Source organism: Camelus dromedarius, chromosome 14, assembly GCF_036321535.1.
Source record: "Camelus dromedarius isolate mCamDro1 chromosome 14, mCamDro1.pat, whole genome shotgun sequence".
Lineage (NCBI taxonomy): Eukaryota > Metazoa > Chordata > Mammalia > Artiodactyla > Camelidae > Camelus > Camelus dromedarius.
The window spans coordinates 35,195,473-35,208,412 of NC_087449.1; the positions used below are offsets into that span (position 1 = coordinate 35,195,473).

A 12,940-nucleotide genomic window follows, 5' to 3' on the forward strand; every position below is an offset into this window, starting at 1 on the left:
TGTGATTATAACTTGAATATTTCTCTTATTCTGTACCACATCTAACTCAGTGCCAGGCACATGGAAGGTGCCAATTTTAATAAATGTTTACAGAGGGAGTGGGTGAAGTCTAAAGGGAATATTTTGTCAGAAGTGAGGCACCCTGGTTTGTGGTATATGGGTGGCTGTCTGTGGCTGTTCTCCAGAGTCTACAGGAGATCTCTGGGGAAGGCAGACCACCCAAGGACACTGAATGGCAGACGGGAAAACTAACTCCCAGGGCCTATGTGGGGGGCATTTCTATCCCATGCCGCATGCTGTGCCATTTCTCACAACAAAAAGGACGTCTCAGAATACTCCAGAGGATGTACACTACTTCCTGAAGAGGAGCTGACACCCACGAGAACTAAACCTGGTCCTGTCAGTGCTGATTTTCCCAGGCATTACATCTCCTCTGCCCAGCTGGCATTTATCTATCAATGCTATGCAACAGAACTTTCTGCAGTGATGGAAATGTTCTATATATATGCTGTCCAATATAGTAGCCACTAGCCATACATGGCTATTGTGCAATGGACAGTAAATAACAATAAATAGCAATAAATGACAGTCTGACTAAATAACTAATTTTAAAATTTCACTTAAAATTTAAATTAAACAGTACCGTTCCATACAAACATGTTTGCTGATTTTTCAAATCACCATTAGATGAGAAACTTCCACGTGCTTCATACATTTTTGTAGATTATTTACTACACAGTCTCTTGGTTTTCCTGGCTCTAAGTTACTCTCTACACAGCAACCAGAGCAGCTGACCAAGTCCCTGACCTGCTCAAAAACCTGTTAATGGGTTTCTGTTTGTTTCAGGATCCCCCATATATGAGTTCTCCAAGTCTGCCCTTACCTATTGATGCAGCCACTCCTGACACAACCTTCACTTCAGATACATTTTTTCTTTGCCCAGGCTGTTCCTAGTGCCTCAACCATCCTTTCTCCCTTTTTGCCTAGCTTACTCCTACTTGCCTTTAAAGAGTCAGATTAGACACTCTCTCCTCCAGGAAGCTTTCCCTGAATATTCCTTTACCCATCCCCTCTATCCCAGGCTGGGTTGTATATTCTTCCTCTGGGTTTGCACAGCCTCCTATACTTTCCTCCATCAGAACACTGATCATGCTGGGTTGTAATTACTGATTAAATCTCTTTCCCCTTCTGGACTGTGAGCTCCCAGAAAGCACAGACAGTGTTATACTCACATTTTTATCTCCAGTGTTTGCACAGGGTCTGCCTTAGCAGAGAATTCAAGGGATGTTTAACTGAATTATTCCAAAACGTTTTAGGTTCTTCATTTACTGGATTTAAACTTGTCAAATGCATTTTAATCTATCACTCCATTTGTGACTTATAGAATTCTTTGTGGCAGGTAGGGCCTTAGTCTCAGTTTGCTGGAAAAGGAAACTGAGGCTCAATGAGTACAAGTGATTTGCCTAAGATTATAAAGCTATCAGGGCAGAGTTTGATTAGAACCTGGATCTTCAAACTCCTTTTCCCCCACATTCTTATATTTAATGAAGCTCCTTTGTCCTTCAGTATTCAGTGACCCCTCTCACATTGAAATTCCTACAGCCCTCATAGACTTTACCAGTCATTAGGATTGATTTGTGAAAGCTTAAGTGTTTTCATCTTCATGGCTTGTGAATTTTAAACTGCTCAAATGTGAGGGATATTTCTGACGGGTATTTTTCTCTAACTTTCTATGGAATATTCTTGTGGTGCCCACACCTTATCCCTGATTTTAGTGCAGATGAATGGACAGTTCCAGGCATGTTGCTAAGCAACCCAATCCCAAGCTTTCTGGTCCCACTGCTTTTCTGCCTCAAGGCTTTCTCTCAAGCCCTAGAAGGCTGCTTAGCTCTGGGGAAGCATAACCAGGAAATGTGAAAGAGTTTTTAAGCTGATAACCCTCAACCAATGGGGACAGAAACTGAAGTAAAAGACCCTGTTCTTGTGGGACAATGCTGAGGCACATTCTACATGATTCTTCAGAAGGTCTCCAGTGGGATTAAGTTCAGCTTCCATTAAAGCTCAATAACCCACATTTTTCTTGGCTTTTTTCCTCTCCCTCTTTCACTCTCCACACCTCACTTCTGTTTCATAGACTTACCTCCCAAACATGTTACTAGCACTCAGGTCCTTGCCTCAGGCTGTGCTTTTGGGGAACCCAAATGAAGAAACTACCTAACTATACAGAACTTCTTTAGAGACAACACTTGACCCTATGCAGTTTGTGTTAGAGTGGTACTGGACTCTCAGTTTCATCACTGATCCCCACACTCCATGCCTTGACTCATGCTGTTCCCTCTGCCTGGCACACTTTTCTTCTCCTCCCCCTTGCTGGCAGCTATGCATTCTTCAGGACTCAGCTAGTGTATCCACTCCTCTCTGAAGTCTTCACTGATTAGCAACCGCCTCCACCCCACCCCCACCCCCACCCCGGCTTCCATCTCTCTGATCCTGTAACACTTCCAAAACTAGTTAACTTCTGTCAAAGTCATTCTCTCTTTTCATTTCTCTGCGAGCCCCTCGAGGGGTACGGGCCTGGCTAGCAAGGTATTTGGTAAAAAAAATAAGTGCTCAGTAAACCTGGTAGAAATGTGCAAGTGTGAACTTAGAAATCATTTTTCATTCCATAAACATTTACTTAGTACTTCCTTTGTGTTATGGGTTTTACAAAGAAGACACTGACCCTAGGTATAAGGAAGCTTACTGTCAAGTGAGGAAAAGAGAAATACGTAATGTATAAAGCATTGTTAAGTGTTAGGACAAGGATGCACGGGGGACTGAAAGGACAGAGCAGTTCAGTAAACAAGAATGTTATACTTTGGTCTTAGGAGGTAGTGGTGATTCACCAGAGATGGGAAAGAGCATCCTGGGTACACTGGGAAATACACCAGCGAAAGAGAAGACTTTTCTTGAGCTGGGTAATGGTGCAGTTGTAGAGGGGCGAGGAGCCTGAATCTGTTGGCCCTCCATGTGTTTGGAGTGGGCGCGGGGCACATAATTATTGATTCTCAGGGCATTTCAGTTGAAGATAAAAGTTACTCAGTACTTCGACCACGGCCAGGTGCACCGTGGAGAGAAGCGCCGGGAAATCAGAGTCCTGTCCCAGGCTCCCAAAGTTGAGTACCAAGCACGGAAAAGCCGACCCATCTAGCTGTGCGGTCAGCACGGGAACCTGCGTTCGCAGCAGGTGAGCGGGATCCCCCAGCCGACCTGGTCCCGCGCCCAGAGGCAGTCGAGCATGCTCAGTTGCCAGGACTGGGTGGCCCAGTTGCAGGAGAGAAGCGCGGCGGAATCCCAGCCCCGCCGGCGCCCGGCCTTGGAAGGCGGGAGGGTAGGCGGAGGAGTAGGCGGGGGGGTAAGCGGGGGGGTAGGCGGGGGGGTTGGGGCGGGGCCTCGGACGTACGCTTGCTCCCAGCCCGCCCCCCGCCACGCGCCGGCCACCCGCACGCCGGCCGCCCGTTGCCCTGGCAACCGTCGTGCCGCGTCTTCCTGAGGGAGTTCCTATCAGCCCGCGGATCCCATCGCCCGCTCCCCATTGCCCGGCGATTTTCGCGTGGGCTCAGAGGAAGAGGGACAACAAAAAATGGCGGAGCGGAGCCAGACGGCGCCTGAGGCAGGTCTGTGGGGGCGGTCGAACAGGGGAAGCGCTGAGGCAGCGCGGCTGTCCTGGGCCTGAGGGGACGGCGGACTTGGGCATGGCGCTACTCCTGAGGAGGCGCCTTGCGTGTTTGCGCGGTAGGGCTCTGACCTCGGGGTCGGGGGTCAAGGGAGGAGCGTACCCCTCTGAGTGGCAGCAGGGACCCCGGAGTCCCGGAGTCGCAGTGGTATGTTATGTGCACACTCCTGACAGAGCCTTGGCCCAGGAACGGCTGCGACCTCAGGGAAGACGCAGGACTGCCCTCCTGAGGGGCACCTGTGATGGGGTCTGATTGTAGGGATAGGCTGCGTCATGGAGAGGGTGTACACAATCCTCTGGGAATATGGGAGGGTTCCCTAAAGGGGCATGGTTTAGGGGAGAGGGGCTCTGATTCTGAGGAGGCAGGCGTAAGTAGGAGGAGTGTTACTTTAGTATCAGGCAGTGTCATGGAATGGGGATATATGAGTATTTGTGCTTTGGGGAAGTGTAGTGCCTCAGAGTTACCCTGGTCACGGAGAAAGTATACAAATCCTAATATGAGTCCCTAAAAGGACAATAGGCTTGAGGGGACACCCAGAGTCCCATTCCTTTAGTACCCTACCTAGAGAGGCTTGCACCTGAGTATGAGTGTATGTGGGATCAGTCATCCTGAAGGTCATTCAGAATCACAGAGGGTGCATATTCACCTATCTGTGGGTGGAGGGTAGTCTTTAAAGTGCTGGGAGACTGACAGAAAGGAAGGCCTAGGGTCCTGTTCCTGAAGGAACTCCCTTGTGAGTATGGCTGGGCTTGGAGAGATAGTGACCTAAGGGTCTTACAGGATCATAGAAGGGAGCAAGGGTTTTTTACAGTCCTGTGTATATGGGAGGGAGTTTGTCCCTAAAAGGAGCCTAGCTCTGAAGAACTGGAGTATCAAAGTGACATCTGTGTGTGTGTGTGTGTGTGTGTGTGTGTGTGTGTGTGTGTAGAAGAGCAGTGGCTTTGGGGATGTGTGTGGTAGTGGTTGATGCAAGTGGTATACATAATCTTGTGTATGTGTCCTGATTAGGTATTTTGGTCACAAGAGTGACCCACTTGAATTATCCAGCCCTTGGAGATGGGAGAAGTAGGTGGTGGTTATGGTAAGACTGTACAGGTGCCTGGAACTGGAAACTGTATGGAGCCATCAAGAGTGGTTCAAGAGACCATTATCTCTCAAGACCTGCATGGTTTCTTTCTTTCAGAGCATCTCTGTTTCTTCCACCATGTAGTTCCTCTACTCACTTAATAGTTGAAGCTCCCTGAATTTGAACACGCTCATTCCTCTCGTTATACATCTACTCAGCACATATCTGAGTGCCAACTATATGCCAGGCATCAAGTTAAGCACTGAAAACTCCCTGCTTGTGATTCTCTTACCTTATTTTTTTTTTCTTTTCTTCCCTCCCGTATACTTACAGCCTTCACACATATTATTTAATCTGCTTATTTTTATTGCTTATTGCCTGTCTTCCTCTTCTACAATGTAAGCTCCATGAAGGCAAGGGTCTTTCTTGTGTTTATCAATCCCACATGTCTAGAGCCATACCTGGTATGGAGTTAAGTTACTAACAAATATTTGTTAAGTGAATGATGAGTGACCTGATATAATCTAGATGTTCAAGGAGCTTTCCCTGAGGAACTGAAAGGAGACAAGTGAGGCTGCATGTAGGGTAACAGGAGGAGAAAAGTGGTAAACTGAAGCAGATCTTGCAGGGCCTTGGAGGCCAAGATAAGAATTGGTCAAAAATCCTAAAATGTAGAGAAGGAGTTTGGAAATATTTAAGAGACATAATTAATAGGACTTAGTAAAAGATGGGAATGCGGGAGAAGGATGTATAAAAGTGTACTTCTAATTTTTAATTTGTGTAATTGAATAGTTGGGGGTGCCATTATGGAGACAGAGAATCCTAGAGGGGATCTTGGCTAGATGTGAGAGGGAAGATCATGAGTTTGATTTTGGACATATGGAACCCGAGGTATCTTTTAAAACAACCAAATAAGTGGAGAGATTGACAAAGCAGTTGAATTTACAAGAAAGTCTGAGGTAGCGTGGAGTTAATTGCTGAAGCCGTAAGTGTGGATGAAATTGCTTAGAGAGAGAGTTAAGAGTGTGGGCAGAAGAAGCCTGGGATGAAGTGTTGAGTAGTGGCAGTATTTCAGTGCCTTCCAATGAGACTGAGAAGTTTCAACTAGGGAGAAAAAAGGACATCCAAAAGAATATTTCAAGTACGTGCACCCCAGTGTTCATAGCAGCAGTATTTACAATAGCCAAGACAAGGAGGCAACCTAAATGTCCATCAACAGATGAATGAATAAAAATGATGTGGTATATATCTATATCTATATCAATATCTATATCTTTATCTATATCAATATCTATTACTTAGCCATAAAAAAGAATGAAATAATGCCATTTGCAGCAACACGGATGGACCTAGAGATTATCATACTAAGCCAGAAAGACAAATACCATATATCACTTATATGTGGAATCTAAGAAAATGGTACAAATGAACTTATTTACAAAACAGAACTAGACTCACCGACAGAAAACAAACTTACGGTTACCAAAGGAGAAAGGGAGGAGAAATAAATTAGGAGTTTGGGATTAACAGAAACACACTACAGTATCTAAAATAGATAAACAACAAGAACCTACTGTATAGCACAGGGAACTATATTCAATATCTCATAACAATCTGTAATGGAAAAAAAATGTGAAAAAGAATAGAATTATATATACATACATACATACATATATATGTATAACTGAATCACTTTACTGTATACCTGGAACATTCTAAATCAACTATACGTCAATAAAAAAGATAAGTGACATATTCATTAGCTTGAATACAAGAAGGAAGACTGAGAAAATAGATTTAGCAACATATTTAACGTTATTAATAACCTTGATAAAAGAAAATTGGTGAAGGTAGGAGCCAAACTATTTAACTTCTGTTAACTGACTCAATCTTCTTTTTTTAATTCAGATTCCCAAGAGAGAGAATCTGATTGACACACGTCATTTTTTCCCACCAAATCATGTCACAGATTACAGAGGTGTAGGATTGACTTTGAATTAGGTGTCCAGCTATTGCTGGCTAGAGTTACCTGGTACAAAATATGTCTGTTTGGTGATTTCTTATCTCAAGAGCAATAGCTAACATTTCTGGAGTGTTTATTATGTGCCAGACATTGTACTAAGTGCTTTAAATGTTTTAATCCACTTCAGCATTGTAACTACTCTCTAAGGTATTATCTTTATTTAATATGTGAAGTTTTGGCACAGAGAAGTTAAACGACTTGCTCAATCTGCAAATAATTAGTGTAAGATTGTCGTTTTTTGGCTATTTTAACATTATCTAGATTCATTATTTGGGCTTCTGTTTGTATTGCAACATGTTACATACAGCAGAAATAATGCCATGATGAAGATTCCTGCCCTATTGGAAATATTCTAAGCTAAGCATACATTAGCAGGGTGGAGCGGAAAGAACTGGAGCTCAGATCCCTGTTTAGATCCTTTTTAAAATCTTGTTTCTATGACTTATTAGATATGAACTTTGGATTCAAATTTTCTGATCTTCAGTTTCCTCATCTGTGAAATGGGGATGATATTTTCAGGATAACTGAATATTAGAGATAATGTATCTGAAGAGCCAAATGCATGGTGTTTCTTTAATTCCCCTGAAGCTTGAATATAAAAAATTCAAATGTATTACATATATTTTACATGTAAATGCAAGCTTTAAACATACAATGATTAAGATAAGACTTTTTTTCATTTTTCTCCATTAGCATAATTGATTTCCTGTCAGGAGCGAGGCAGAGGCCAGTCTTGGTGAATGTAGAATTGTTAGCTGAACTGTGTCATGGGAGGAGTCTCTGTATGAGATGGATTTTGAGGAATTTCTTGAAGGAGTGAAGGGACACTTAGGATTTTTTTTTTTTTTCAAACATGCAGATAGCCCTGTAAGATGGTCAGATTTGCAAAAGGAAGTTTTTTTTCTTTTAAATATTATACTTTAAAATGAGAACATGACTGTTAGAGTTTTTCTTTTTCTCCAACAATTTGGCCATTAATAATAATACAAAAGAAATGTTACGGTTAACTAAATGTGGAAGTATTAGTCTCAGGCTAGATTGTACCTGCTTCAGTTTCTCAGATTCTTCTCCCTCCTTTCCAACTATCATAAAAAAAAGTTTTTGTTTGAGTTACCTGGTAAAATAATTTGTTTTCCTTATTGCCAAGTTTGTTTCTTTTGTGAAGGCCCATGTAGACCAGAAGTTTTAGAATAATGCAGTCGGTTAAAATGGTCTGAACCTTGACCACTTTCTCTGTAAACAAAGTGAGTATTTTAAAAGAAGCAACTTTACATTATCTGAAATTATCTCTAGACAGAACCTTGAAATTTTAAAGAGACTTAGAAGTGAAAATAATTTTTTCTATCATTTGTTAATAGTTGGGCAAAATAGTTAAACTTTTTTTGCTTTACTTTCTTTATTTGTAAATTGGGGATAGTGACACCTACTTTTCAGGTGACAGTTAGAGATAAGGTGTGGAAAATGCACAACGTCTTACACCCCCAAAGAAATTGTAGCTTAATTGGTATATGCACGCGTTTGTGCGCCTTTTCCTGAAGGCTTACTAGCAAAATCACCTTTAAAATAAGAGGAAATCCAGGTCTGTAGTCCCTTATTGTGCACCCTTACGTGTAAATATATTTCAGAATTTGGGTTTTTTTTTTTTTTTGATTATGGAAAGGCAGTGCAGCATATGTACTGCTTATTATATAACACCCCTAGTAGGGCATGGGAGAGTACCCTGTAATCAAACACACTCGTATCACATTCACACTAATTGAATAAAAGTTATAAATGGCTTCACATCAATTTAGGTTAAGTTTTGCTTACAGATTAGTTTTGGCACCAAAGTTATGGAAAAAAAATCACTGTTTTTAGAGATTTAAAGATTTTGGAATTGTGGAAAAGGAAATGTGGACTTTTACCCCTTTTTAGAAATATTTTAAAACTTCAAACTTTTTTTATTACCTTTATATCTTCTGTAACGTCAGTGAGCTTAGATTTATTAAAAATCCCAAAAGTATTGGGACAGAAAGCACCTTTTGTTTCCATGATGCTTATGTGATTGTTCTTTTTAAGAATCTCTGATAATGTCTGTCTTTCTGATATTTGTGAATGTTGCATTTGGCTTCAGTTTCAGTCTCTTGGATCAGTGTCATTTTCAATGAGAGATACTTGAGAACTGTATGCTTTAAGAAGGTCAGAAGGATGCCCATATTTTGCATACATGTTCTTAACAAAGTCACACCTGTGTCTTTGAGTCCTTTAAGAACAGCACAGTCTTATGTGAGTTTCAAAATATTTTTATTGTTAAATTTCAGCAATGGAGTAGGTGTTAAATTTTTCGATTTCAGAAAAATTTTCATTCATAGCTGAATTTGATTTTTCTGCTTATAAAAATTATTGCAAGTGTGAAAGCTTAAATAATTCATTAATGGTGTTCACTATGTGGAAATATGATAATTTTTACTTTTTGTATTTCCCATTTATTTAATTGGATTCATAAAAGAAGTTTCTCTTCTTTTCAAACTCTGAAGGAAGAAGTTTTTGTCATATATTTTTGAGAACTATTGATTGTGAATATTTGAGTCTTTAAATAGGCTTTCAAAATAATGTACTTGCATGTCAACTGAAGGAAAACAAAACAGGCAAACATAAAGGCTTCTAGAATTTTCCGTAAGATTGAAAACTTTTATATTGGATTAGAGACTCCTAAATAAAAACTTTCAACAATGTTATGGAAAAAATATCTGAGATTTGGTATAAGGGAATGGGAAAAACAATCTGCCAGCAATTATAATTTGCTTGCCTTTTTTTGGAGTCTTAGAAGTTACTAATTGTAGTATATTAATCTCTATGTCATGTTTTGTGAAAGAAATCACTATGTTGTGGACTGTGTTATTCATTTAAAAATTATTCATTCAAAAATATGTATTGAATACCTACTATGTACCAGGCATTGTGCAAAACTCTGGAAATTCAGAGATATGTTAGACAAAGTTCCTGCTTTTAAGGAGCTCCCATCCTAGTGGAGGAGAAACAGAGTTAGAAAATTACCATCCAGGCAATGACAGAGTTGTATACAGAATTCTGAGGCCAGAAAATGGTTCCCTGACAACCTGGGGGCGATGGCAGTTATAGTTCAGCAAAGCTTCATGGAGGAAGGACAAATGAGTTGAGGCTTGAATGACAGAAAGGAGTTAGTCCAGTGATGTTAGTAGGCAGAGGGCCTAGGAGAGGAGTGATGGAAGAGAGAGAGAACAACATGTGCACAGAAAAGTTGTGTGGTTAGGGAATAAAGCTTATGCAGAACATTGCTAGTATTGCTCATCTATTGACAGAGCTAAAGACTATTCCTTCCTAACCCTTCACCCTCATCCCTCCATATTTGTCCTTAAACACTTCTGGGATCATAAATCCCTTTGACTATGTAATGAAAAGAAAATAAATTCTTTCTCATGAAAATGCATGCTATGTGTAGACACAAAAAAATTTGAAAATGATTTCAAGAGATAATGTCCATCCTCAGAAACCCAGGTTAAGAAATTCTTTGTTAGTTATCAGGTTACATTTAAGAATCTGAAATCTTCAAAGTAGGAATACTTTGGTGGAAAGGGTTGATCTAATAACATCTGGGCTAGAGCAATCCAAAGCAAATGTTTTGAAATTAAACAGATAAGATTTATTTATTTTTATTTTTATTTTTTTAGTTTATTTATTTATTTTAATGGTGATATAACTGAAACATATCTTAGACTAAGACTGAATGGATTTGTTGTCTGTAGGATCTCAATAAAGGAAACATTTAAGTAGCACTTTAGAAACAATGAAATGATATCTGGAAGGAACATGGAAATACTTGAAGTAGTAATGAACATCAGAAAGGTATATATATATGTATATATAAATGTATATAGTAATTTTTTTTTTCAAATTCCAGTGTAGAGCACAATTTTTCAATTATACATGAACGTATATATATTCATTGTCACATTTTTTTTCTCTGTGAGCTACCATAAGATCTTGTATATATTTCCCTGCGCTATACAGTATAATCTTGTTTATCTGTTCTACATTTTGAAATCCCAGTCTATCCCTTCCCACCCCTTGCCCCCTTGGCAACCACAAGTTTGTATTCTATGAGTCTGTTTCTGTTTTGTATTTATGTTTTGTTTGTTAAACAGATAAGATTTAAAAGCCAATCCTTCCACTTAACTGTGTAATAGTGCTTCTCTGAGCCTCACTTTTATTCTTCTTTAAAATGGTAATATAATCCTTTCCTCAATAGAATTGTGAGGGTGTACACATGATAGAGTAGAAATTCTGTTAATCAACTTACTGCATTAATTGATGTCTTCCATTCTGTGAGACAGGCAGCTTCACATATATTTAAAGAGCCTCTCTGATCATGTGGCTACCCCAGATACTGGAAGACAGCAACTTTATAAATACGTGTTATAACTACATTAAGAAGAACTTAAATTAATTTTAATTAAAGTTGGAAATAGCATCCAAAGCAGTAATACTCTAACTTCTCATCTTACTGATATCATTACCAGTGAACCACCACAAGAATAGCAATGATTATGAGAAATGCTAGTAAAATTTTTGCAGCTTGGTAAAAATTATTGTAAATATTTTGAACTTTTCTATAAAAAACTAGAAGGTCTTATATAAGTTTAGGTTTATCATTATTGTGTGGTCTTTGATTTGAAGCTCAACATCACTCATATTATAGAACTGGATGAAGAAAAATTAACTTCAATTTAATATAAATCATATGTAGTCTAGTATTCAACTTTGTGAAAGCAACTTTCCCTGTATTCTGAAGAGGGAATCATCATGCAACTTCTATTTTTATTTTTATATTAGTTCCTAGAAATTGATTTAATAAAGTCCTGAGGAAAAAGAATTTTCTTTCCTTTGCATCAACATTTACCAGAGTTGAGACTAATTTTAGGTTGTATTGCATTGACTATCTTTTCTGTTACTGGGAGATTTTTGTATTGTGATTAGATCAATGTTATTGTAATTGACTGGGTTTCTTCAGCTAAGGTACTCAATAAATAATTGAAGTATTGTATATATTTTAGTTGAAATCTGAGGTGGTACATTCGGAGACAGTAGGTGTTGTAACTAATTAGTGATCTCCATTATCCCAGGGGCCAAATTGTTTTTTGGGGAGGAGAGAGAAATTTTTCTTTATTATTTGCACATCCTTACTTTCAAAGTGGTTTGAATTTGGCAAAAAGTTGTTCTCAGCAAACTTTACATTGACGTGCATATCATCCTGATGAAATGAAGTAAGTACAAATTTTTTCAGGTATCTAATTTTAATACTATTTTTCATTTAGATAATCAAAAGTTGCCAACCACCCTTAAAAACACACTACCCACTTAAACTATGAGATTAAGTTTTCTTGTTATGAGAGTGACAAAAGCAGCCTTATTCTGTAGGTATCAGCTGTGAACAATAAATACTTTGAACGTTTGGAAGTTTCAAATTGTTTTTCAAAAACAGAGTTAAGTATTATGAAGAGAATAGATAAATTCCTTTTGTTTCTGTCCTAGCAAGCTAAATGTTCTTATATTACTTTTTCAATCCATTATCTTTATTAAAGAAACTAAAGATTAATAAAATCTGTAAAATTTTCATCTCTAGCTTTCCCAATTTTTCTGCTGCAGGCTTTTCCTGCCCCTGCCTTATTCCAGTTAAGTAGAAGAGATCGGCATACAGAATAAACCCTAGGTCTTTGGTTTCTTTCTTCCTTCAATTTTTTATTATTCTCTTTTTTCTTTATTACTTGGCTATGCTCTGTTTGGCAGGCCAAGAGGAATCTCTGGTTCTTATTAAGTATTTCAGATCTAAAATGGATGTGCTGTTTATTATTGGCAACTATCTTGAGTATTATGAATATTTAGTATCAAAGAGAAGAAAAATGGCTGAAAATATAATTAAAAATACTTATGTATATGGAATTCCTAAAAATCAAATTTGACTTTTAAGTACCATGGAGTTTTAAAAATGATAAATCAGAGCTTAAAATCCATTTTCTATTCCTATTAGTTTTCTGAATCTGAGAAAACTGCTTCTGATGAAAAGTAAAGTAGTCCTTGGATACATCAGGGAATCACCACATTTCTTAATTCTGAAGC

At 38.8% G+C, this 12,940-nt stretch overlaps 1 protein-coding gene across 1 annotated transcript in view; it reads left to right on the forward strand.

The window, feature by feature from the left end:
* Positions 1-3,486: 3,486 nt before the first annotated feature.
* The window catches only part of AGBL4 (AGBL carboxypeptidase 4), a 1,119,623-nt gene continuing 1,110,169 nt past the window's right edge, over positions 3,487-12,940 (forward strand). The window contains 1 exon segment of the mRNA XM_064493604.1: positions 3,487-3,656. Within this exon segment, the coding sequence (XP_064349674.1) occupies positions 3,623-3,656 (34 nt within the window). The 5' untranslated portion in view covers positions 3,487-3,622.